The sequence below is a fragment of the Pangasianodon hypophthalmus genome, chromosome 16 (genome assembly GCF_027358585.1).
Source record: "Pangasianodon hypophthalmus isolate fPanHyp1 chromosome 16, fPanHyp1.pri, whole genome shotgun sequence".
NCBI lineage: Eukaryota > Metazoa > Chordata > Actinopteri > Siluriformes > Pangasiidae > Pangasianodon > Pangasianodon hypophthalmus.
Genome location: NC_069725.1, coordinates 6,497,836 through 6,522,828, shown reverse-complemented (window position 1 = coordinate 6,522,828; position 24,993 = coordinate 6,497,836). Strand labels below are relative to the sequence as shown.

The 24,993-nt window shown below is 39.4% G+C and overlaps 2 protein-coding genes across 4 annotated transcripts in view; both read right to left on the bottom strand.

Moving 5' to 3' along the window:
* The window catches only part of dip2ba (disco-interacting protein 2 homolog Ba), a 59,057-nt gene extending 55,100 nt beyond the window's left edge, over window positions 1-3,957 (bottom strand). Inside the window, exon 1 of one of the 2 annotated variants that reach the window (XM_053240475.1) lies at window positions 3,675-3,957. In XM_053240475.1, coding sequence (XP_053096450.1) covers window positions 3,675-3,759 — 85 coding nt within the window. In that variant the 5' untranslated portion in view covers window positions 3,760-3,957. The remainder of the gene's footprint in view (window positions 1-3,674) is intronic. The other variant, XM_026920246.3, reaches the window with a different exon arrangement.
* Window positions 3,958-5,161: 1,204 nt separating this feature from the next.
* atf7a (activating transcription factor 7a) overlaps window positions 5,162-24,993 on the bottom strand; it is a 32,834-nt gene continuing 13,002 nt past the window's right edge. For both annotated transcript variants that reach the window (XM_026920575.3, XM_026920574.3), the window contains 10 exons: window positions 18,606-18,702; window positions 16,773-16,903; window positions 16,352-16,519; window positions 14,558-14,715; window positions 13,627-13,720; window positions 13,403-13,522; window positions 12,890-13,033; window positions 11,839-12,027; window positions 11,370-11,475; window positions 5,162-10,364 (listed from right to left, as the gene is read on the bottom strand). In XM_026920575.3, coding sequence (XP_026776376.1) covers window positions 10,132-10,364; window positions 11,370-11,475; window positions 11,839-12,027; window positions 12,890-13,033; window positions 13,403-13,522; window positions 13,627-13,720; window positions 14,558-14,715; window positions 16,352-16,519; window positions 16,773-16,903; window positions 18,606-18,702 — 1,440 coding nt within the window. In that variant the 3' untranslated portion in view covers window positions 5,162-10,131. The remainder of the gene's footprint in view (window positions 10,365-11,369; window positions 11,476-11,838; window positions 12,028-12,889; window positions 13,034-13,402; window positions 13,523-13,626; window positions 13,721-14,557; window positions 14,716-16,351; window positions 16,520-16,772; window positions 16,904-18,605; window positions 18,703-24,993) is intronic.

Genomic DNA, 24,993 nt, shown 5'->3' with positions numbered 1-24,993 from the left:
AAGCTGTTAAGCTTGCAAGCAAAATAAATGTCACAAGCACAGCATGCCAGAAACGATGACACATGATTATGCTAAACCTTAAAGGAGATGCTGCTGTTAAAATCCTGTAGTCTTTTTTAATGTAATACCCTGAAATGTATTATGGAAAAAGATTAGGTAGTTCTTATATTGAAAAATAAATATTGGCACATGCCTACTCACTAGACATTCAGTACAGTACAATACTGAATGACAATGCAATTAATTTTTTTTTCTCACCATACTCTTCTTACTTGTTACTTACTTCTTACTCATTTGTAAGTGTTTGAGCAAAATGACCAACCCTGTAACCTCTGTGGGGAAAAAAAGCAGAAGGGCTACAGCAGTGCATTTTGAGATTGGCCAATTAATTATGTGAATAGTCTCTTCTACAGCAGGTCAGCCATGTGGAAATAAAACACTGAGTGCTGAAGAAGAAAATGACTTGCTGTAGAGACATTCGGCTCTATCCAGATCAAAGCAGCATGACACGACCCTCCAAATAACCCTACACCCACACTCACACTCGCTCACCTGCCCCCGGGGGTTAAAAACACGCCGCTGAACACAGGCACGCAAAAGGTATGAAAGATTTCGGTTACAGGTGTTATTGTGAATGTTTAGTGGTTTGACTGCAGCAGCAATACCTTGCATGTTGACATGTTGGCACTTTCACACCTCCTAAAAATGATCTCTCTGACTTCACAGGCATGAAATAAACATCCACTACAATTTAACTGCTGTGGAATTTCCCATAATTCAGTAGAACAAATAAAGCTTTGTAGGTGAGTGTTGAAAAGGTTTTAAGACAAAAATTCTCGTACGTGATATTTATGTAATCGACAAAATGATCAAAAGACAAACCCTGGCTGATCAACTATGGAAAAAAAGTGGCTGGGATCAAGCAGGGCATGCTGGGATAAGTCTGTGGAGGTTCATCGGTTCTTCTGAATCATTAGTGTCTGAGTCACTCCTATGATGTCATAGATTTTGTAGTCACATGATGTGAAGATAAACAGGTTTCCATGTAAATATTTTCTTTTTTTTTAAACCCGAGCACTGAATTAAATGAATCAATAATCAAATTTCTTTCTAAATCCATCAGAAATGCAGCTATTCAACCTGACAATAAACCCACTGATGGAAATGTTCATGTTGTAAAATACCAACTTCCCTTTCCCCCCCCAACAGGGAGACACTTTCGGTTAATATTTATTTAGGAGTTTTTATGGATGCAAATTTCACTTCCTTTTTTTTGAGCTATTAAGTCGATGGTGGCTGCGGTTTACAAACGTTACTATAAATGCACCGAATACTCACTTTTTCCATTTACACATCTCTGAGTATTGCCTGGTCCCTGATCCTGATTATTAACTGAGACAACTTTCTGCAAGTTACGCACAAACTCAAAGGCGTGACTGCATTGTGCTTATAGACATGTTGCATCCTGTGTCATGTCAGTGGATCGGAAAATTTGCCAACTCTAAGCCTTGATCTCTTTTTCCATGTGAGCATCAGCCACTGTACATACACTCCTACATAATTTTTTCAGTGACATCTGGATATCAGAAATATTAACTTCTGATTTTTAATTAACTTTACATTTCAAAATTGGCCATGCTCTCTGGGTGGGAGGGAAGACATACTCCCTTCCCTGTCAATCAGAGCAACACTAGCCAATCCTGGGCATCTATGAGCTCATGTATGCGGAAGAGGGCAGATAGCGCTTCCCTCTGAATGTTACTCTGCCCTGTGACACAGCATGTGCAGCACTTTCGGGGAAAAAAATGTGGTATCTTGGAAGAAACAGGCTGATAGTGTGATAGACTTCACTCTCCCTGGCTGGTAGCTTTGGAGAATTTGCAGGTGACCAAATAGGGGAGAAAATATGAGGAGAAAAATCTTAGTGTTAGCGCACCAACTACACACCAAATAGATGATCACATACATTTACATGAACGTTGCAGGACAGCTGCAAAAACATAACAGAAAAAAATAAAAATATCCCCATATTTTAGCTCACTCTGAAGAATGTTTCTGTTTTTGCGAGAATCGCAGTGATCGATGACGTAAGCAGAATGTAGTAATCTTCTTTAATCACAGATCTATCGCTAGAGGATCTTCATCGTATTGTATACAGAATACATGTTATGTGATAGAATTCAGCCAAGATTGTAGTTGATCATCTCCATACACTGTGACAAGTAATAATCTTAAAAGACAGAGTCTAAAACCGGCTTTAGTCAGGATTCAGACTCGATCGCTTTTACACTTCTCCCACATTTTTTCAGAACACCGTGACACTTCGGTCACACAGCCTCTTGATGAAGTGATGGAATCATTCAACACGGCGTGAATCACGAGAGCCAGACGTCAATCTGATGACCAATCTGGCGCGGTGCATCTCCGCTCGACCATACGGCGCAGTGTTTACTGCTTTTACAGCTCCTCTCGTTACAGTTGCCATGGCTGCTTCTTTTCCCATAGGTGCGACAACACACTGCCTCGGACCATAACCCACACGCCGACTGGTGCCAGTTGTGTAACAGTATTACTCAGCTGAGTCCACGCAGACGTCCCACTGTCCCCCCACACACACCACACCACACACCACACACACACACATACACACACTCTCTCTCTCTCTGAAAGCACAGGCTGCTTAATTCTATTGTACTGTAATAAGGGACTGAGCTGGGAAGCACAGCCCTTCAAAAGCACACACACACACACACACACACACACACACACAAACACAAACACCTGACAACAAGGGCTTTTGTGCTTCCTGCTGAATTGTTGGTGTTTTGCATGCTGGTGTTTCAAGGGAATGTGCACTCTGACATCAACACCACACACACACACACACACTCCAAGGATGAACGAAGTGAAGTAGATTATTTATCAAATATTTGGCATGTTTCTTAATATTTCAGAAATCTGAGACACAAAGCCATGAACACACAGAGGAAGAACAGCTGAGCTCAGGCTGAAGGGCAGACAGTTGACTGGCACTCAATCAAGCCTGAACACATCTTCTGCTCAGATAACCTTTCAAATAACCCTGAAAACACGACACACACCATGATACTGTGTGTTACAGGGAGCACATCAGCCTAAATCCTTACACATTCTGATACAGCTGCCTGGGAACAAACTGCAGGAGAGGACTCCAGTCGCTTTGTGTCGCGTGAGTCACGGGGCTAGCAGTTATTTTCTAAACAATTCCTGAGAATTTTTATTTCCTTTAAAGGCATTTAACACCTTTTCAAGTCTAGACATGACCGAATTAACTGAAATGAGTAAACATTGTTAGCTAGTTGGCTGTTTTTCAGATTTTCAGACAACCCTTGAAAGAAAAAAGGATATGATTTAACACACACACACACACACACTTACGTACTGACCTCTGTTAAAGATATTAAATCTAAGAAACTAGAAATTAACGCTGTTTTTTTTTTTTTTTTGTAAATTACGACAATTTAAGGTTAGCTGCCTTTTCACAGAGTTCAAGGTAAAATCCCAAATGGCTCCCTCTCACACGCATAGCGCACTACACAGGGTGCACGACTCATTAACACCGCATTCTATATAGTGCACATTTCTAGTGAGCGAGCCGCCGTTCGGGATTAAACCCGTTCCAGCGCCACGGTTACCTTCTGAAAGCTCGAGCTCCAACTCCGCCAACTGGTCCTTCACCTCTTTAGGTAAAGCCGCCAAATCCGCACCGCGGTCCGCCATGCTGAGAAATACGACTCTTAAGTTGTTTTGGTTTTGTCTTCTGTTTTTCAAGTTCTGTCAAACGTTTCGTCGGTTAAAATCCCTCTCCAGGTCAAGACACAAACCATGTATTCAAACGTGAGTAACAATCCATCCGAACAACTGCTCCCTCCGCCATACTGTGGGAACTCGCCGACGAGTGGTCACGTGACCGACTGCACCGCGTACAATGTAGTCAGGCGCCCCCCCCATCCCCACTCCTCCCACTGCACAGACACGCCCTCTCAGGACTATTCTGCGCTGTGATTGGCCAGCAGTCACAAACATTCACAAGCGTATTTCAGCGCCACCTGGTGGCCAAAGTTAGACTAACGTAGTGCCACTTTCCTTAACCCTTTATGCATCGTGTTCACACTTAGAGTCAATTTAAGGCTTTTTGTTTTTTTAAAATATTTTATTAAAATATAAGATGTAAATCACTTCAAAATCACTTGGGAGTATTACTGTAAATTAATGTAAATATTTGTACCTCTCTAAACTATTTGTTGTTCTCGATCTTTACTAACTTTCTACATAAAATTAAAAAAAAAATTAAATTAGATTTTAAAAAGTTTTTTTTGTTTGTTTTCAAACTTATGTTTTTGGGAAGATGATTTTTTTTTACCTCCTTGCAATTCTGTATGTTCATAAATGACAATTTCTAAAATTTTTGTCTTCAACATTACATACTTTAAACCTGAATGTTAAAAAATTTTGAAATTGGAAGATTTAGTTTTTTAAATAATGTTTGTTTTATACATATATACATATATATATATATATATATATATATATATATATATATATATATATATATATTTCATGCATACATTATATATATAATGTTAAAAAGATAAAATATAACAGAATGTGGCTATGCATATAAATAATGTACGCATGAAAGGATTAAAATGCTTTTTTAGGGGTCCAGGCATTTAGTGCTGAAACCCTGTTGGAATTGTTAGAATTTTTATTGTGATTCTCTGCTGAAACCAATTGTGCAGACCAAACCATAAGTCCTACCATAAGCTATTGTCACGATATATGATGAGCCTGTTCATGTATGATCTCTTTATTGTTCTATGCATCCTGGCAAGAACTGGACATTGGGGACGCTATTTGTAAGGAGTGCTATTTGTGAGGAGTGCTTGGACCCCACAGATCACTGCTTGCGGCTATATTTTTTATTTCGAGCTCTGTTAGCATCATTACTGGATGTCTAATTAGGCGTGCTACAGTATAAATAGCTTCCTTTTAGTGGTTTTAATGCCTTTTATCATTTAAAGCCATGCTTTTTATGTAGTGCTCCTATTACATCTTTATTGCTTCCTTTTTTTTTTAACAAAAAAAAAGCCATAACTTTTAAACACTAGCACATTCCAGCTCAGCATATAAAATACTTTATTGCTTCACTTGATTAATTACATTTATAACAGACCCAGAAGACACAGAAATGGTGTTTAATTGCTTTTTCTTTAATCAAAACTGCAGCACTGCAAGTGTGCATCGTATTTCACTTCAACATGCATGAAAAAGTAAATACATTTATATATGATACACATATGTACAGTAAAGAAGATAAAGTCTAAAATTAAAATCAGTCCAACCGGGAGTGTGTCTTTACAATTAGAAGCCGAAAGAACATCTTTCAATAGTTGCCTTTCTAGCTACATACCATGTTAACCATTACTATTCGATACAGTTCTGAGGGATTATATTTTTATAATAATTTTCATTATTCTGCATTAATTCCTTAATAAATTAACGGTGTATTAACATTGAAAGTATGGAGTAGAAAAAAAGTCCAAGGCCAAATTTCTGGGGGAAAAAAATCTGCTGTCAAAATGAGTGGGAAGTGAAAACAGTCACATAATATATAAAAGGCTACATCTCTCTTAAGGCATTCTGACTAGTCTTCAAAAATCGAAAAAAAAAAAACATCTGCGAAAAATATGATTACATAGTGACTAGGAGAGACACTCATGAAGAAAAACATGTAGGAGGTCTAAAATGTTCTACATTTCAGTATTACAAAAAAAAAGGGTGGGGGGTGGGGGGGGGTTAAAGAAGTATTTATTATGACAGTCCTCGCTGCACAAAATAAAGAACAGATGTAGAAAAAAGTGCCGGCAATCATTAATATGAAAGCTGAAAGTTTTCCCTGCCCTCCTTTTTCCATATGAGAACATGAAGACTGAGAACAGCGCCAGCATGAAAGCCACATCGCTCAGTCCAGCATTAACAGAGCGTAATCGTACTGTAAGATAAGCAATAAGTGGCTGCTGCGAAGTCCTTGAACCTTACGCGAACATGAATTAAAATATATGCAAACTCATGTTGACATTGGACATGCTGTGTGAAGGACAAACTCAGCAGCAAAGTTCATAAAATACAAAATCTACAAACCTCTATCACATTTTAGTGCATTTCGACGTGCCATTACATTCTCTCGCTAATTACACTCTGTGTAAAGTACATGATTAAGGGAAATTCAAGTCACACAATTACTGCTAAACATTCCCTGTTCAGTTTAAAGAAATAGTTGGGTGAAAAATCTGCTTTACATTAAATTCACATTTCTGCCAAATGTACTCGATCAGACAAGATGTTTGCTTTTTTACAGTTTCACTTGCATGCTATAAAAATGAATTAAAACTTCACTGTGTAACTAATGGCAGCCAGCTTGGAAAATCAAAAGCCCATTCCTAATTTCTCTAAGCACACACAGAGTAAAGCGCTCTCCACCCTCTTCTGCATACATGAGCTCACAGACGCCCACGATTGGCTAGCGTCGCTATGATTGACAGGGGAGAGAGACTAGGAGAGACTATGTGATCCCTCCCACCCTGAGAGCACCGGCAGTTTTGTTCCTTTGGCTCCCAGCGTGTTCAGGATTCGAACTTGCGATCTCCAGACGAGAGGGTGAAGGCTTTTATGTTTTTCAGGAGCCTCAAAATTCTGATTTTTTTTTTTTTTTTTTTTTTTAGGTGAGACAGATTTCCATTACTTGACAATTCACGCACTATACATGTCTTGGCTGATCGACTACATTTACAATAACTACAAATTGTGTACATTTTCATTTTTACCAAACTACCCCTTTAGATCATACATTTTGCAATAAAATTAAAGGGAACTCAAGAGTTTTAGAACAGTCCAGTTTCCTTTCACCTCTCAGTAAAGTAATGTAACGCAGTAACAGCGAATCAGGTCCAGATGGCAGTAAAGAGAACAGTTCACGATGTTCTCCCTGCGGTTTCAAGATCTACAAAGGCATTTGTAATTACATTTGTTGCAATACAAAATATAAAGCTTTTTAAAATGTCCTGGTTGATTCCTATATTTGGCACAGAGACTTCTGTGGGCAACCAGAAAACTGTGAAACCTGACCAGGGCTTTAGAGGCACTGCAGCAAGTGTTAAGGCAGAATATTTTTGATCGAGCAACACTACAGGGTGTGTATTTAAATGCATTTCTGAGCGTGAGCGCGTTAATGAGTGGGTATAGTAGGCATGTGCCGATATTAAAACAAATCCATTATACCAAATGCCATTGCTATAAACTTTGGCCTAAGGGTATGCAAACTTCTGCACTCAACCGCATTGTTTTTCGAATTATTTTTTAATTAGTACATGTCCTAAACGATGTTTATGTGGATCTCAGAATGCGTAAAAATTCTTGGTAAATATCTGATAAGAAAACGTTACTGTGGGTTAATAAATACAAACACATGCCTGTTTACGCTAAAATTATTCTTTCTGAATAATTTTCTTTGTTTAAGAATGAGACAGTTTTCACATTTTGTGGTTAATTTGATACCAACGCACTGTACAAATATAAATGTAGCATTATTGTTAATATTTGCTGTGTCAGTATAAAATAATTATAGGCTTATTAAGATAATGAAAGCTAAATCTTTTCATTTAGCCTACATAGGTAGTCTTCTCTCAAATGGAATGTAGAGATACTAATGATACTAATGAAGTATCTACGACATCAGTACTGTGTTAAATATTGCAATATATCATATAACTGATCATCGGCACATGCCTTCTATAGAGACAATATGTTTTAACATCTTCATAATTGCCTGAAGAGACAATGATTCGGTTTTGTTTTTTTTTTTGTTTTTTTAAACAGAAAGGCTCACAGGGGAAAGCCTTGTTCCATTTAAAACAATTAGAAAATAATCCAAGAGGCAAAATGGATAAACAGCTGGACTTTTCCGAGGCTCAGCTCTAACACAACCTGGACATACAGGAGAGCTAATAACTGAGAACTTTACAAGGAGACAAAAAAAAAAAAATACGCCAGACATGCTGGCACCATCATTTAGCTCTGACGCAACACAGGAATCCCAGCAAGGAGATTTCAATTAACAATGAAATGTAACCATGAGCCAGTTTATGGCGTGAAGGGGGCCGGCACAAGGCTACAAGGAAAACCAAAAGACTGGATCAAGCAATGTGTTTAGGAGGATGTGCCAAAAATATAGCAAACAGCATAAAAATAAAGCTTGCCAACATTAGTGTATCAGTCCCATGAATTATAAACTGTTATACTCTGATGTACATTCCTGTACACACACACACAGACTCACACACGCACAAGCATACTATATTCTCACTGATTATATAAATGCTTTGCATATAAAACATATTATAAAGGGATAGAAATGAGGTCAGATCTTGGTGAAGTTCAGCCGAGGCGTTCTCTTGGTCTCCTTGAAATGAAAACCGAGCCAAAATGCGAGGGACCAGATTTAACCGACGCACACAGGAATTTTTTCCTTTCATAAAAAGTATTGCAGAGTTGTGGTGCAATCGTTAGCCTCATTCATGCGAGTAAAATGTCAAAGGCAGTAAGTGTGAGCATGCACACCACCACACCACACGCTAGGGCTGGTCAATATGGTAATATAATATCAATATCGCGCTATTAAAATGTCACAATACACTCTAGCGAGTATCTGGTTTTAGGGTCTGTGTACGTTTCGTTCATTTTTTTTTTTTTTTTTTTTTTCAAAGTGAAAAACATAATTATACGCAAACGACATGTTCAAAGGAGTTTTTGGCTTTACAATAACAATTATTACAAAAAAAGCTCTTGTATTTCTCGTTTGCTTGCTTTTCAGGATTTCAGATTCATTCTGGGGCGAAAATGAATGAACGATGTGCTTTTAAAAATAGCAAGAAGGTGACTGTAAAGGAGGACGACATGGAGGCTGAAAATAAATCAGCCGGATTTTCCAGGTGCTGCAATTTCAGAAAATCTTTATCAGCGAAAATGTAGAGTTCATCCCACTTTTATCATACCTTTTATGAAAACTAAATAAACCAGAGTACACATCTTGACTCCTTGTACTTCCAGGTCGACTCTGTTCAAGCTGAAATGTACTGATGGAAAAATTATGGATTCATAAATATTTCATTTCTAGGCTTTGTGTCGTGAAACAAGTAGAAATACTTGAAACTGAAGAAAGAGAGTCAAATATTTTTATATATTTTTATGAAAAAATGGAGTAATTTCCTATTTTTGTGGGTGTATTTTGAAATGAAACATGAATGAACACCACGTCCACAGACCCATCAGTTGTCAGTGCTTTTATAACCACATATTTACGCACTGTAACATGTAGCAGATTGGATGTTAAACTCTTTTTCTGCATCATTTATATAATATTCCCTCTTTTCCTCATTCAATACTTTTGAAATGTTTGCTACGAATCTCTGAGCTCATCATATTTCACTGTTTTTGTTGGTACTCAACCATACTTAATGCCTTGGTACGCATCACGTATTGTAGAAATATCTTCACGTATTGTGATATGATATTTTTGCCATATCGCCCATCCCATCACACGTGCACACACACATATACACACACACGCGGTGGCAGCACTTCCTTTTCATTTACTGCCACTGATCAGCCATCCACATTGCTCTATGAACGTGTAAATGAGACACACGTGTGCATAATACCTATGCATCAGATCACAGTCACCATGTCAGTCCTTCAGGAAGCACTGTTCTGTCCTACAGTTCAACTGAAGAATGAGGAGAGTGAAGATGGAAGGCGATGAGTATGAGGAGGGCAGGGATGATGGAGCGAAAGTGGAGTTAGTAAGGATTTCGGATGAGAATAAGGATGAGGATCGGAGTCCAGCCCCCGTAGTCTATGGCATAGTGAACAGGAAGCTCTTTCGTTCTCCAAAGTTTTTTCCCAAAATTCTCTGGGCCAGCTCCGGGCCAGAACAGCGTGACAGCGTGAGAGAGGGCCAGGAAGAGGAGAAAAAGAGGACAGGGATGATTTGGCCTCGTCCCTCGCTCCTCTCCTCTCCTAGTGCTAGGCTCATCATCTGGCCGAGGGCTGGGCCTGTGTGGTCATGATGACGTGTGAGGGCCCGCTCTCTGCCCGCTGGGTGCCCATGCCTGCTAGCACGGACATGGCTACGGCCTCGGCAGCCGCCCGTGAGCTCACGCCGTTCGGCCCTGACGATCCTGAGGGACTCAGCGCCACGGAGCTGTGCTGGATCACAGGAGCTGGAGAACCCGTGGCCTCGCATACCTCCTTCATGGATTCTTCTCCTGGAAGACACAACAGGCATGGATCAGAGACACCACTCACACATGTCCTGAATAAAATACTTAATCCAATATGCAAAAAACATTATTGATCAAATTCTCAAGCAGATTAGCAGCTGAACAAATTATATATCTCTCTCTCTATTTTTCTCTATCTATACATCTTTAACTCTATATCCATATATCAATGCCTCACTATGTATATCTTTAACTCTATATCTTGACAGACAGCCAGGTGTACAGACAAACAGCTTCCATATAATATATATAATATAAATATATAAATATAAAAGAATTACACAGAAAATCATTAATAGGCATAAATATAATTAAACTGTATGGCAATCTGTTGTCTCCAAAAAGTGTACAGGAAAATACATACTAAGGGATAAATTCAGTGCTAAAATTCTTTTTTTAGTTACATTCTACATTATAATTCTACCATCAAATATTAGACGTGTATGTGTACACTGTATATAGATTATAGTTCACACAAGATATTAAAAGATATGAAAGATATGACGTTGGTTCCACTATTTCAGTGGTTGTCCTTTTGGGTTTTGCTGAAGCAACAAAAAGACAGGAAAGAAACTAAACTACTGAAGTGTCACGCCTATTGCACTTTTGGCTGGGAAAAAATGAGCTTTTACAGAGTTGCACAAAAGCTTAAACAAAATTAAAAAAAATAACCTTTACATGACCTTGTGTGTTTTCCTCCTGATTTTTTGTGCTGCACCCATTGCAAAACCTGGTGCACCGATTTTTTTTTTTTCCAGTGAATTTTCAGTTTACAACCTGTCTACAAAACTAATGGAATGGTAATGTGTTGCTGTGACAAGCTTTAATTCACAAAAGCATAACTTGGTTTGTAAAACATTACAGTCAAGTTACATTTTAACGCTCATTTGTGTATGGGATCTCTTCACAGCTGGCAAATGCAGTTTTATGTTATCTAAACACACACACATTGATGTTTTTACAGATCCTTTTTCTCATGGAGTGACTCACCCAGGTAGGCAGCCTTCTTCTGTAAGGTGGTGACAGGACAGTCCTTATGGGCCAACAGCAGCTGCTTCAGATGAGCCACTTCGTTTCGTAACAGAGACACCTCATTCTGACACACACACACACACACACACAGAGGAACAGATGAGCACAAATGTGCAAACAGAGACTCATTTAAATGTTGATCAAACAGAAACTTCCACTGGCATTTTCAGATGCTCTCGGTGAATCAGACAAACCTCAAGCTGGAGGTAAGAGCTTGTCAGGCTGTAAAGGCGTGAAATGACTGTGGCTCCTGAAAAGTGCTGAACTTAGACACACACTAGATGACTTCCTCACATGATTTCCTTTAAAGCTCTATAATCTTCTACTTTAACACCACTGGATCATTTGTGCCAACAACTGGTTGTGAATAACATGACAGTGCTGTAGCATACACCTGGTTTAAGAGAACCATGTGTAGTACACTTACTGTGAGGGAGACGTTCATGGACGTCAGTTCCTCTGCCTTCTTCTCCAGAGAGCTCACCCAGAGCTTGCGCTTCTGCCTGCAGCGGGACGCGGCTGCTCGGTTACGCTCCAGAAAGCGCTGTCTCCTCTCGTCTGGGTCGTCGTCCACTGTGCGCCGACGTCGCCCGCCTGTCGGCTGAGCTGGAGAGACCTAGACACCGAAGAACCAACAATTAATCTCTAAACTATTTTAACGGAGCATTTTCGTATGTCTTGCATGTTCAGGGTTGCAGTATCTTGCAGGGTTCAGATTAGGGTTACCAGGATTCATTTTACAATTCAAATACCTATCGAATTTTCATACTATTTAGGCATTCAAAAAATTCATATCACAATGTTACAATACAAGTCCATTTAAAAGCTCTATTTTATGCGATTATAGGGAGAAAAAAAAGGTATGAAAGAAGCATGTAATATGCATATTTAAACATAATATGCTTCATAATATGACACAAATGCTACTCTTTCCAAATCTGCCTGCCGGTAAAATCTTTTTACTAGGCAAATTAATTCACATGCATGGATGACAGACTATTATTTCATAATCAGCAACACGTGGGTATGTTGAAATACTGACAAACCTGAGCAAAATAAAAGTGCAGCACAAAGCCATCCTACATCACTCCTGCAGTCACCTCATTAAACATTAAATGTTTTGAGAAAAAATAAAGAAGGTATATAATTTATTTGCTAACTAGGCTAGCTAATAAATTTATCATTTTTTTCCACCCCTGGAAACCTACTTTTAAGTTTATAATAATTATTGTGTCCTTGTGATTTTCTTTGCTTAGGAAACAATTTTCATCTTCGGTCATCCATAAAAGTGATACGTATAGAGCTTATATACTTATAAAGACCAAGTGTTCTTTAAAGTTTAAACGGTACAGTACAAAAAAGTGAACTCTGTGTTTAATAGAAACTGAAAAACCTTAAATGTTACTAGGCAGGCGCAGTATAGATAGATAATAGGTAACTATTTGCAGTAATATGATGTGTGATGGTAAATGGAGGACCTGGGGCTGTGCAGGGGATGGGGCATCAGGCTGCTGCACCAGCAGTTGACTCTGCTCCATCCTCTGTGGCACCATGGCACTGGAGCCCATCGCCACACTGACACAGGCCGCTGTGGTCTGCTGAGACAACGCCGCCTTCAGCCGCTGAAGGAGCACAAGCACAACACAGTCCAGAGTGTTATACCTCATAAAGACACACTAACCTGTTAACTAACAGGATCTAGATATTCCAGCTGATTGTGCATCTGCATATTCATATATACTATAAATGAATCCTATGTGTTAGAATCGGTAGTGCCTTTTTCAGAGTTAAACTTAAATAAATGTATCAAGCACAAATGTATCCAAGCTTCACTTTTTAAAACTACAGACAGTACTGCAGTCAGTGCTTGTCTGTTTGTTGTGAAAAGTGGCACCCAGATGAGATACCCTCACAGACAGGCTAAGAATTTCAGAGCATGTCTGCCTGCCTCACAGACTGTGGCGTCAACACACAACATGCGTTTCGCTCACCATCTTAGCCTCAGTATGGGGGTTGTAACCAGATGGAGAGGAGGAGCCACTGCTGCTTCCACCTAGCGGAGGCCCTGGGATTCCTGGAATGTTGGGCACCATACACATGGGCCTAGCCAGCTAGAAAACAAAACGCAGAATAGATCACATCCACAGCAGGATCTGAAGGCAACAGACTCAGTTTACTGTAAACACAAGTGAGAGTACGTATGAGCAGAGCTTACAGATATTACAGAAGACATTTGCACAGGGCCTGGGAGCACGGGAACTGGTTGGCCATTGGGAAGCATCATCATTGGGTATGGACCAGTTGGTGACCTTCAAGCAGAGCACAGAGATTAGGGAGGATTCTATTTTTTTTTTTTTTTTTTTTTTTTTACTCCCAATAAATATGAACCTTACCACTATACTCCTAGATACACTATGAAACCCTGTGAATTTAAAGAAAAAAAAACAAAAAAACCACACACACACACACACACACACACACACACACACACACACACACACACACACATACACACACACACAGAGGAAGGAATGACAGCACTGTCAGCATGGTTCTGACAGTTACTCAACCTCAGCTACCTCACTCGAGTTCATGACTGGCTTCAACCACTTGCACTCTGACCAGGAAGGATGTTATGAAGCATGCTATAAATGCTACATTTCTGTATCTGATTTGTACCTGTTAGAACACATTATCTGTTCATTCTGTTCATTATCTGTTCATACTCGGTTACATCCCTAATATATAAGTACGAGGATTTTCCATGTACTTTCCAAACCCATGTCACTTCTTCTTTTCCCCCTTGTTATGATATAATGCAACACTCTCTACTGTCCACAAGCCACAAAAGTGACAAATTAGTGAGGACATGTATTACTTCTTTTGAGCTGCTGGGAATGCTTAACAGAGTGGAAAAAGATGATGAAACAGAATAATAGGTGGATAGGAGCAGTTCTCATAAGGGCGGAGGCCGATTAATCATAAATCGAGCATGTGAAAAAGATTCTTATTTTGTCTGACATATTCCCTAAACAAACAGTTCTGAAATTCATTCAGAGTTAAATGACTCATAATGACCATAATCACATCAACCCAACATCCCAAACTAAACAGAATTAAAAAGGGTAAGCAAGCAGTGCACTTACCCAAGGGTGCGGCTGGAGGGCGGTGCCTGTGTGATGACTGAGGTGGGTGAAGGCATGGTGGGATGCAGGGGGTCATAGCCGAGGTGCAGGGGAAGAGAGCCGGGCCGGACGATAGTGGGCATAGGAGCAGAACTTACTGCTGGTTTAGAAGGAGATTCCTGAAAGGAAAAACATGTAGGTGGTTAAAACAGTGCTACTCACCCAGGATTTAAGGAGCCATGATAAAGATGGAAACAGCAATGAGGCATTCACTGGGTTTCTAAGCACTAGCATTATTACAGAAGTAGTAGGAAAGTTACTGAAATAATCAGCAGTCACTAAAATTTCATTATTCCTATTATTATTTATAGCTTTTTGTTTGCTTTTTTTAAACGGAGGAACACCACAGTAACTACACTTACTGAAACTGAGAAAATAGTTCCACAGTTTTTAAGTGTCCAGCCAAAGTGTTGAATAAATAATGCCTTTGTAACGCAGTGTGCAGAACCCCAATTTCCAATTTAACTCAAACAAAGCAGGTCATTATTGCGAAAACGTTTTAAAGAATGGAAAATAAGTGTGATGCATAGCTCAAAGCTTCTGTTTTATTTTGCAATAAATATTATGCCCTGCACATACATTGCTAATATTAGTTCAGCTTGAATGTGTCATTTATGACTGTGCTGACTTCAGGGACATGCTGTACCTCAAAACTGGCACAACACTGTGAAAGTGTATTCATGGCTTTGCTTATCACAGCTGCCTGACGACACTGTACAGACTCATAAATATGTGGAGCCACCCATCAGCCATGCCTACCGCAAACCAGTATAGATTAAATACTGAAGTAAAAAAGGAAATACATAAGGAAACAACTGAGTAAACAAGTAATGAAGGAAAGAAGGAGGTAAGAAAGTACAGCAAGGAAGCAAGTCATGAAAGTGTAATATTTACCTCTTTCCTTTCTTCTAAGTAAACAAAGAGTGAAAGAAGGAAGGAAGGTGGTGTGGCTTTTGGGATGGATGAAGCTACAGATTTCATGACATAAGTAAGGAAGGAGGGAAGTATGGATTTCATTATTGATGGATGAAAGGAGGTAAAGATTTAGTTAAATAAGTAAGTACGAAAGGAGCTAGGATTTTGTTAAGTATGGAAGTATGGTAGAAAGAAAAGAGTGAAGGAAGGAAGTATGGGAGGAAGCAAGAAAAGAAGTACAAAGGGAAAGCTGGAAGAAAGGAAGGAAAAAGAAATAAAGGAAGGAAGGAGGTGCAAATTTTGGTAAGAAATGTAAAAATATGGATGGAATGAAGGAAGGAAAGTATGAAAGAAAGGAAGGAGGGAAGGAAGGAAGGAAAGAAGGACAGAAAGAAGGAGATAAAGACGTACGTATGGAAGGAAAGAATAAAGGAAGGAAGGAGGTGCAAATTTGGTACAGAAGAATGAAGTTGTGGATTTTATTAAATAAGTATGTAAGGAAGGAAGGAGGTACAGATTTTGGGAAGGAGGGAGAAAAAGAAGGAAATATGCCTGAAGGAAAATAAAGAAGGACAGAGGGAAGGAACAAAGTGGTTTAAAAAAAAAGAAAAAAACATAATTAAGGAGGGAAATCGAGAAAGGAATTATGTAAAGAAGGAAGGAAAAAAAAAGAGAGAAAAAGATTTACTCTGCAGCTCCTTATCTGTTTTAATGACATTTAAGATTTGCACATGCTTCACCAAAGAATGAAGCAAGGCTCTGTGGGTTTTGTGTTTTCTCAAAAGAGAATTCTGGAGAATTGTACATTCTGTGTCTATGCGTGTTTGTGTTGTGCTCTACCATTCCCCTGGCCGTGGCCTCCTTGTTGCTGTCTGACTTGCTGGAGATGGAGTCTGGACTAGCAGGAGGGGAGGAGTCCACTTCGACAGGCTCCTCTTCCTTCACTCGAACTACGTCTGAGGGCGTCTGCAGACTCATGTCCAGAGCTGAAGAGCCAGGGGCAGGCAGCTGCAGTGTGAAGAAAAAGTGAGACAGAGAGAGAGAGAGAGAGAGAGAGAGAGATAGCAAAGAGGAGAGGAGAGGAAAGGAGAGGAGAGGAGAGGAGAGGAGAGGGGGAAGGGGGAGAGCGTGTGAGACATGGGAGCAGACAGCAGTCCACAGACCATAAATCCCCACATTTTGGCTACAGACAGTGAAGTTGCTCAGCCTGGAGCAGCTCAGCCTGAGCGAGTGAAGCCCTCCACCCAATCCCAATTCTCACAGGGTTCTTGGCTCTCTTGTCATCATCTTCCTGGGCTTTACGGAACTCCTGTTCGAAGGGCATGGCCAGCTCGTTGAACAGGCCCACTTCTTCACAGTTCTTCAGGAAACGAGTGGGAGTTGGCGTCTGGTCTGGAGCGGAAAACAGATCTCATTACGTATAATACCTATATATACTCAATTCCTCTATTCAGTGCACAGTAAAAATTGTTAGCAATATTACATAAGGGAATGAAGACTGAATGGCCATACTGCTCTAAATAAGCAGTTCTAAAAGTCCTCAACTGATGCTCATCTCCGCTAAAGGTAGAATACAGCGATCAGCCGGATAAGGTTACAGTTTGGTTGTAACTCTGCATGTTTGGTTATTTTTGCATTAAAATGTTATGCAGCTTTTATTACAGGCAGGGCTGATCACATAAACTCACAACACTTTATACTTCCTTTTAGTCACTATAAACTTTCTGACTGACTTCATTGTAGCTCCTGGTGACAAGCAGTGGATGTTAAATGTGGCGATATTTTTGTCCTGAATAAGTAATCTATTCTTGAAGCTATACAAATATGACTGAATCCATAGTTTCTTTTTTTTTCTTTTTTTTTTTTTTTTTAAATGCACTACATTTGCTGTTGGTGGTACTCTGTTAGCAAACCTAAACACCAGATACATGTTATGTATTGTTAAAAAAACAAAAAAAAAACCTTTAAATATGAATATTTTTGCATTATTGCCCTCCCCTACAACCACAATGATGCTTCAGCAGTCACTATATTTTCTCTGCTGTTACAGAAGGCTTGTGTGAGATAACGATTTAATCATCCCTGCAAAGTTTTACAATGGTACAATGTCCAGTGACATTTACTCTGATTGTATTATATAACCAGACCTGCCAATTGTTTGCGCATTTTGTGTTTACGCATCGTAGTATACTAGTACGAGTTGTAGTATACTAGTATAAAACAGTCATTTTTACTCCAATAAAAAAAAGGAGAAGAGCCAATCGACATACAAATCTAGGATGATTGACAGGTGCACAAGTGTTTTCAACTGTCTAATATTAACCGAAAATTCATCTAAGCCCCACCCCTTTCCACCATCTTACATGCTCATAGGTAGACTTGTAAGTCTCCCGTGATGGAGAACGTTTTGGGTTCATTAATGTGAGATAAAAATCGGTGAATACATGTTCAATTTACCAAACATTAGACAAGTACATAGTGAACATCAGTTTATTACATTTATTAAAATTTTTTTTGGATTTTGGCCAAAAAGGGGGAAAAAAGGCAGACATTTGTAATCTAAAAAGATCAAACAGGCCTACAAGAAAGTGTCAAATGTAACACTTTAAACATAATGATAATGGTAATGAAAATTAGAACATGATTATGAGAGTTTAAAACGCTTTGAGCAGCAGCAGATCAGCACTGAAAATGTCAGCTTTGTGGACATTGGACAACCGATTTATAAAAGTATTATACAGAAAATGCAGTCATGTTTTTAATAGTTCACTGCAGATTACTACAGAATCACCTAAAAGTCCACCATCCAGCTGAGTTGTTGCCACTGCCACTGCCAGCAAGTAGTGCTCGACTGCAGAGCTGCGATAGTATTATTACACCCTCTCCTACTCTCCTCAAACCTAAAAAGGTGGAAATGCTCATTTTCCTATCTTTTTTTTCTGGACAATTAAATCATTAATCATATTTTTTTTAGTGGTAAATTCCACCACGTGAGCCAAAATCTGAGAACAGACATATTTTGCTTTTCGGGTATAAGGAAGTGTTGGCCTACTGCACAATCTCTACAAGATAAACTGGTTTGATGGAAAAATACCTGCGATGATGACAGAGTCTGTTCGGGCAGGTCCAAACTTCAGCGTCATCTCATGCTTATGCTTGTGGACAGCGAGGTGGTCCTCGTTGGTAAACCTCTACACAAGGCAGACACAAAGAGCAAACAAGTGGAGTTGAGGAAGAGAGAATACGCAGGGGTGAGAAGTGAAAGGAAGAAGCTTGTAAAATTAAAACAAATAACAGGGAGTTGGCTAAGAGATTATTTGTCTAGGAAAATGATCATGCAGCCAAAAAACTTCGTATTGAGTGATCACTTTCACAGTCAACACAGGCCTGCATCAGTGGAAATGTAGTCATGTACAGAGCACACCGCACAACAAAGGCAGCTTACTGTCGATGTCGGAAAGATCAGGCTCGATTTAAAGCTGCGGATAGAGTGGCTTTACAGTGGGTAAACTTCGTTTTCTGCTTTCTGTGAGATCAGTGGATAAACAACAATGTCTGTTTTGGCTCTGTGATGCTGTTGCTCTACATTTCTGTTGCAGAAGTGTTAATAACAATGACGATCACTGACGTGTGAACTGCTGACGGTGCAGTGCACCTACGGTGGTTACAGAAAAGGATACATCTGAGACTGATAACAATCTGAGCGTTTAGCAGATGCCCTTATACAGAGCGACTTTCAGAAGTGCTTTATAGTCTTAATCAACATCATATCCAGTTGAAAAAGACCAGGCAATGTTTTTCCAATCTTCAACTGTCTAGTTTCGGTGACCCTGTGTCCACTGTAGCCTCAGATTCCTATTCCTGACTGACAGGGATAGACCCCGATGTGGTTCTCTGCTGTTGTAGCCTATCTACCTGACGGTACAACGGGTTGTGCATTCTGAAATGCTTTTCTGCACACCATGGTTATAGAGAGGGGTTATCTGAGTTACTGTATCCTTCTTGTCAGCTTGAACTTGTCAGTCTCCTCTGACCTCTCTTATCAACAAGACATTTCCACTCACAGGACTGACACTCACTGAATGTTTTTTGTTTTTCGTACCATTCTGTGTAAGCTCTATAGTCCGGTGTGTGTGTGAAAATCCCAGGACATCAGCAGTTTCCAAAATACTCCAACCATATCATGGTCAAAGTCAGTGTGATCACATTTTCCCCCCATTCTGAGGTTTGATCTGAAAATTAACTGAAGCTCTTGCCCTGTATCTGCGTGAGTTTATGCACTGCACTGCTGCAACACGATTGGCTGATTGGATAATCACATGAATGAGCAGGGGTTCCTATTAAAGTAACCAGAAAGTGTACATTGATGCTTTTTGTGATTTTTTTTTTAAGTACTTTTTTTATCACTGATTTCAGTAACAAGTAGCATAAAATAGTAGATATTATGTGCAACTATCGTAGAAGTCAAGCTTTTTCTTTTCTTTTTTTTTTTTTTTTTAAATAAATGCACCGCTCATAAACGTTTTTAATTTTTGTTATATGGCATTGGCTTGATACGAGCTTTTGCTGTTTGATATAAAATCCTGGTGCTGTAATTTTCAGAATCACACCGCTACAGACAAGAATTATTTTTATTAGTCAGATAATGACATGAACACGTTTCTGGACCATGTTATTTATTTATCTGTAGATTTTATATACATATGTGTATTTTATTGGTAATTTTCACAACTTCAAATACTCGGCTGAGTCGTTTAATTCTCGAGAATTAGTCATGACTTTATAAAACCTGTTATTTTGCAAAATGCACAGAAAACGCCTTCTCACACACGTCAAGCCAATAAACTTTTTCTGACAGTATGCAGTGGAAACACATACTCATAATAACCTAACACACCATTTGCACAAGGTATTTACTAACTTATTTACTTACTCGTAGAAAGCACGGAAATAAACCTCCCTGCTCCAATTAATGAATAACATCCAGGCCAGTGTGAACTGAATGAATGAATAGACAAAATAAATAAATGAGTCACAGCTAGTGTGAAATAAAGAATGAGTCACAAGTGACGTACACAATAACCTGATACACAATAGGCTAAAGAAAAGATTCATGTTTTTGAATAAGTTTTACTCGACACTCAGTGCACTACTTCCAGCTTCTACACACACCGCATTCAGGAAAACAAAATAAACCAGTAGAAAACTACAAAAGGGAAACAAAACAACCTAAAAAGCCTTAAGTGGTTTGGAACCACAGACACAGGTCAGGTGCTTTTATGAATGAAATAAGGCAAATAAATCAGTCACATTCTAAACAAAATCTCATTTACAGCCTACTGACGAATCACCTGCTATTACCTGGTCTCTATACATTTACGAGGCCTGAGCTTCTGAGATCTCTCAGTCGTGTGGGATTGACAAGTGGGTGTAAGACAGATGAGCACAAAGCTGTGTTTTAATAAACACATTGTATTTTTACCAAAAAAATAAAAAATAAAAAATAAAAAATAACACATAACATTACTAGAAATAATCAATATAAGACATATGCTAAAGGTCTAAGGTCATAACTCGGAATTTCCAACCTCCAGCTATGAAAAATCCAAAGAACTTGGAATTCCTACTCAGTAACACGGGACGGTCTCCTCAATCCTGAGGTCAGTGAGTGACGTCAAATCAACATGGCCGCTCACAAACAATAAACAAAGTAGCACTTCTTAACTTTAAAGCTATATTGTGTATACAAGCATTTATTTTAGATCACTCAACACAAGACATATTTGCTTGTTCAGGCTATAACAGTGACTACACAGTTTGCTCTTTTGAGGAGGAAAATATACAATCAGTAATCAGAGTTATCTAGCTAGATTGTTATCAAAAGATGAACATGGAGGCGTCCGTGTTTTTTTCCCTCCACTTTGTAGCTGAAATGCATAGAGGACATAATTTCTAAGCTCCTAGTTATGAAATTCAGTTAAGTTACTCTCATTAAGTGATGAATAACTGTGATAATTTTAGCCATTATCGTGCGGCTGTACCAGCCAACTCATAGTGAATATATTACAATGTGTGTGTTTGAGCACACTAAAGCGCACAGCACTGGAGCTGGGAATGTTGGAGCTGCAGAATGTAGAGCTCTTCAACAATGCCAGGGTTCAAGATGGAAGTGCTACTATTTCCAGCTAAGCCTTCGCCTGTGTCTCTCCGTCTGCGCTTCACGCGTGGTGGTGATTCAGGCCGAGCTCTGGGAGAAATCGTCAGTCTCTAGCCGTTGCCGTCTTCTTCGGCCTATTTCTGGCGCCACGTTCCCGTCACAGCCCGGCCGTGAAAAAACGAAGTGGAAACACAGTCAAGTGCCAGGGGCGTATTTTTAGTCACACCAGAATCACCAATATAACAACTGCGTGGCTCAGGGGCTCTCCTCTGACACCAAGGTTACAGTACAGCTCTTCTATTTGTTACTCGGTAAAGAACAAAGTGCAGCGGCTGAGGAAATATTCTCCACTGCACACCAGCACACTTCCCTACAACTTCCTCTTCTCAGAACACAAAACCATATTTAATGAGTCGGCCTGTTCCTAAGAAAGGGTAACATGACTTTCGGGAAATGGAACAAATGGGTTATTCTAGATGGTATAAATGGAGTGGTATTGTGTTACCATTACTGCCTGGCGGTCCGTTAGCCACTGTAAAGCAACCCCAGTGTGGAGAGATCCACAGTTCTGACTGTCTTCTCCACACATATCAGCTACAATAGATTAGATTATTTAATGTTCCTTATATTATAATTACAAATGAAGATGGAAAGAGGGTCCAAATGCGAGAATGCACACCATAACCACGCATTAACTGTGGAGCTGTGCATTAACAAGGAGAAAATTATTTTATCATAATTATTTCACCTCAATCAATATTAAAATTACAAATTATTAAACACAATTATTTTGTTAAAAGCAAATTTTTATTGCATCACTTCAATCACCAGGGGGGAAAAACATCTTGTACACTGTAAATTAAAAGCACATATTTCTTCAAAATCATAATTCTTGCTTTCTTGAATCTGACTAAGTCACATGAATTATTTTTCCAATGCTAAATATAAACAAACTCTTAATATGTTGATAAGTTACCACAGTGTCTTACAGTTCCCACAGTACATATGATTTAACACACCAAGTCATGAAACAAATGATAAACTTTAGGAAAGCGTACCATCATTGTGGTCCATTATGTGAAACAATCGTAATGAGAATTAAAATACAAATCATATGTGCAGCAGCATTACTGTACAGCACATTACTTCAGGCTATAAAACCGTACACACACCATGTTCTTTGGAAAATTGTGTCCTCAGCTGTTTGCACTTTTATTCCTAGTTCCTTGAAAAAGACGTAGGTTAGACAACCAGAAAAAGGAAATAAAGCCTACTTCCTATTGACTTCTGCATGTTGGTTTAAACCTAATGCTCTTCACTGTGAAGTGATGCACATCAGTACTGTAACTAGAGCACATCCTTCCGATTCGCCGCATTCGACTACAGGTCGTAACTCGACATTTCCGACCTCTGACTAAGAAAAATAAAGAAAACGCTCCTCAACTCGGAAACTTGGGCCTGTCTCCTCAATTCCAAGTTCAGCATGTGACATCAAATCAACATGGCTGCCCACAGCATCAGCAGTGAACACAGTAGCATTCCTTACCTTTAAATTAGTTTATACAGTATAGTACATACAAGCATTTATTTTAGATCAAGCAACACACTGACATATTCGCTTGTTAAATCTATATACAGTATATGGCCAAAAGTTTGTGGACACCTCACCCTGACACTCATATGTGGCTCTTCCCCAAACTGTTGCTACAAAGTTAGAAGCACACAACTGCATGGAACGTCTTTGTATGCTGTAATATTACAACTTCCCTTCACTGGAACTAAGAGGCCAAAACCTGTTCCAGCATGACTATTCCTCTGTGTACAATGCAAGCTCCATGAAGACATGATGTGCCAAGGTTGGAGTGGAAGAACTCGAATGACCTGCACAGAGCCCTGACCTCAACCCCACTGAACACCTTTGGAATGAACTGGAATGAACTGGAACGCCAACTGCACCCCAGACCTCCTCGTCTTACATCAGTGCCTGACCTCACTAATGCTCTTGTGGCTGAATGAACACAAATCCCCACAGCCACGCTCCAAAATCTAGTGGAAAGCCTTCCCAGAAGAGTGGAGTTTATTATAACAGCAAAGGGGGGACTAAATCTGGAATGGGCACATACGAGTGTTATGGTCAGGTCCACAGATTTTGGCCATACAGTGTGCATCACTCATCACAGTTAGGTGATTAGTTTGTAAGAAATGATGAACATGGAAGTATCCATGGTATTTCCCACTTTGTAGCTCGAACGCAGGGAGGACGAAAATGACATAATTCCGACTTCCGACTTCCCATTTCTGAGGTAAGTCGAATGCAGCAAAAGATCAGCACAAAAGCAATCATACAATGCTGCATTTGACTTACCTCAGAAGGGGAAAATCTGAACTCCATGTTTTTGACCTCCATGTGCCTGAGCTATAAAGTGGGAGAAACCATGGACGCTTCCAATTTTGTCTTTTGATAGCTGAAGTAACTCAGACAAAATGTTCACCATCAACTTGCTGACCTTTCTTTTAAGGGCACAAACATAGTGTGCTACGTTAGAAACAATAATAAACTCGTTCGTTCCTCTTAGTCTGTATTAATGCACTTGACTAATAACCTTTATGTTATCACACACTCTGCCAATTTTAAACCTAGTCAATTCCCAGGCAACCAAAACAATACAAATAAAAAAACGCTATAAATAAATTAATGAGCAGCCCAGCCCTGTAATAACACCCAAAATATATGTGTACCTGAAATCTTGCCATAAAACACACAGCACATGCTAGTGTAAAATGATAAAGTAGAAAAGCTAAGCTACTCCAGCAAACAGCCCATTTCACTGGGACTGTAACCATTTCAGTGGGACATGCCTGAGCAAAAACAGCTCAGATCCCTGGAGACGTACATGATGCAACACCTACTACAGGCCTACTTATAAACAAAAGAGCAACGCCAATCACACACACACATACACACACACAGCCTCTTCTCAACGTCCTTGCTAGATATGTTTGTAAGAATAGCATTGTGGTTTATCTATGAACACATGCAATTCAACAACTCAAAGCCTTTATTTACAGAAGCGACAGAGTAAACAACATGACTGAAGATCCAGTTCAAGGCCTGAATAGTTCAGAGCAACTTAATCTTGCGACTCGCTGAAATTAACTACTTCTACTGTCAAGGACAATGTTGGAAACGGTCCTGCATCATTTAAACCAAACACACACATACAAACAAGCAATTCTAGTTCCAGATGTTTAACTGTTCAGCAAGTGATGTGTTACTTTCACTCCAACTGTCGTAGTGTGTGGTGTGATTACTTACACTCTAATT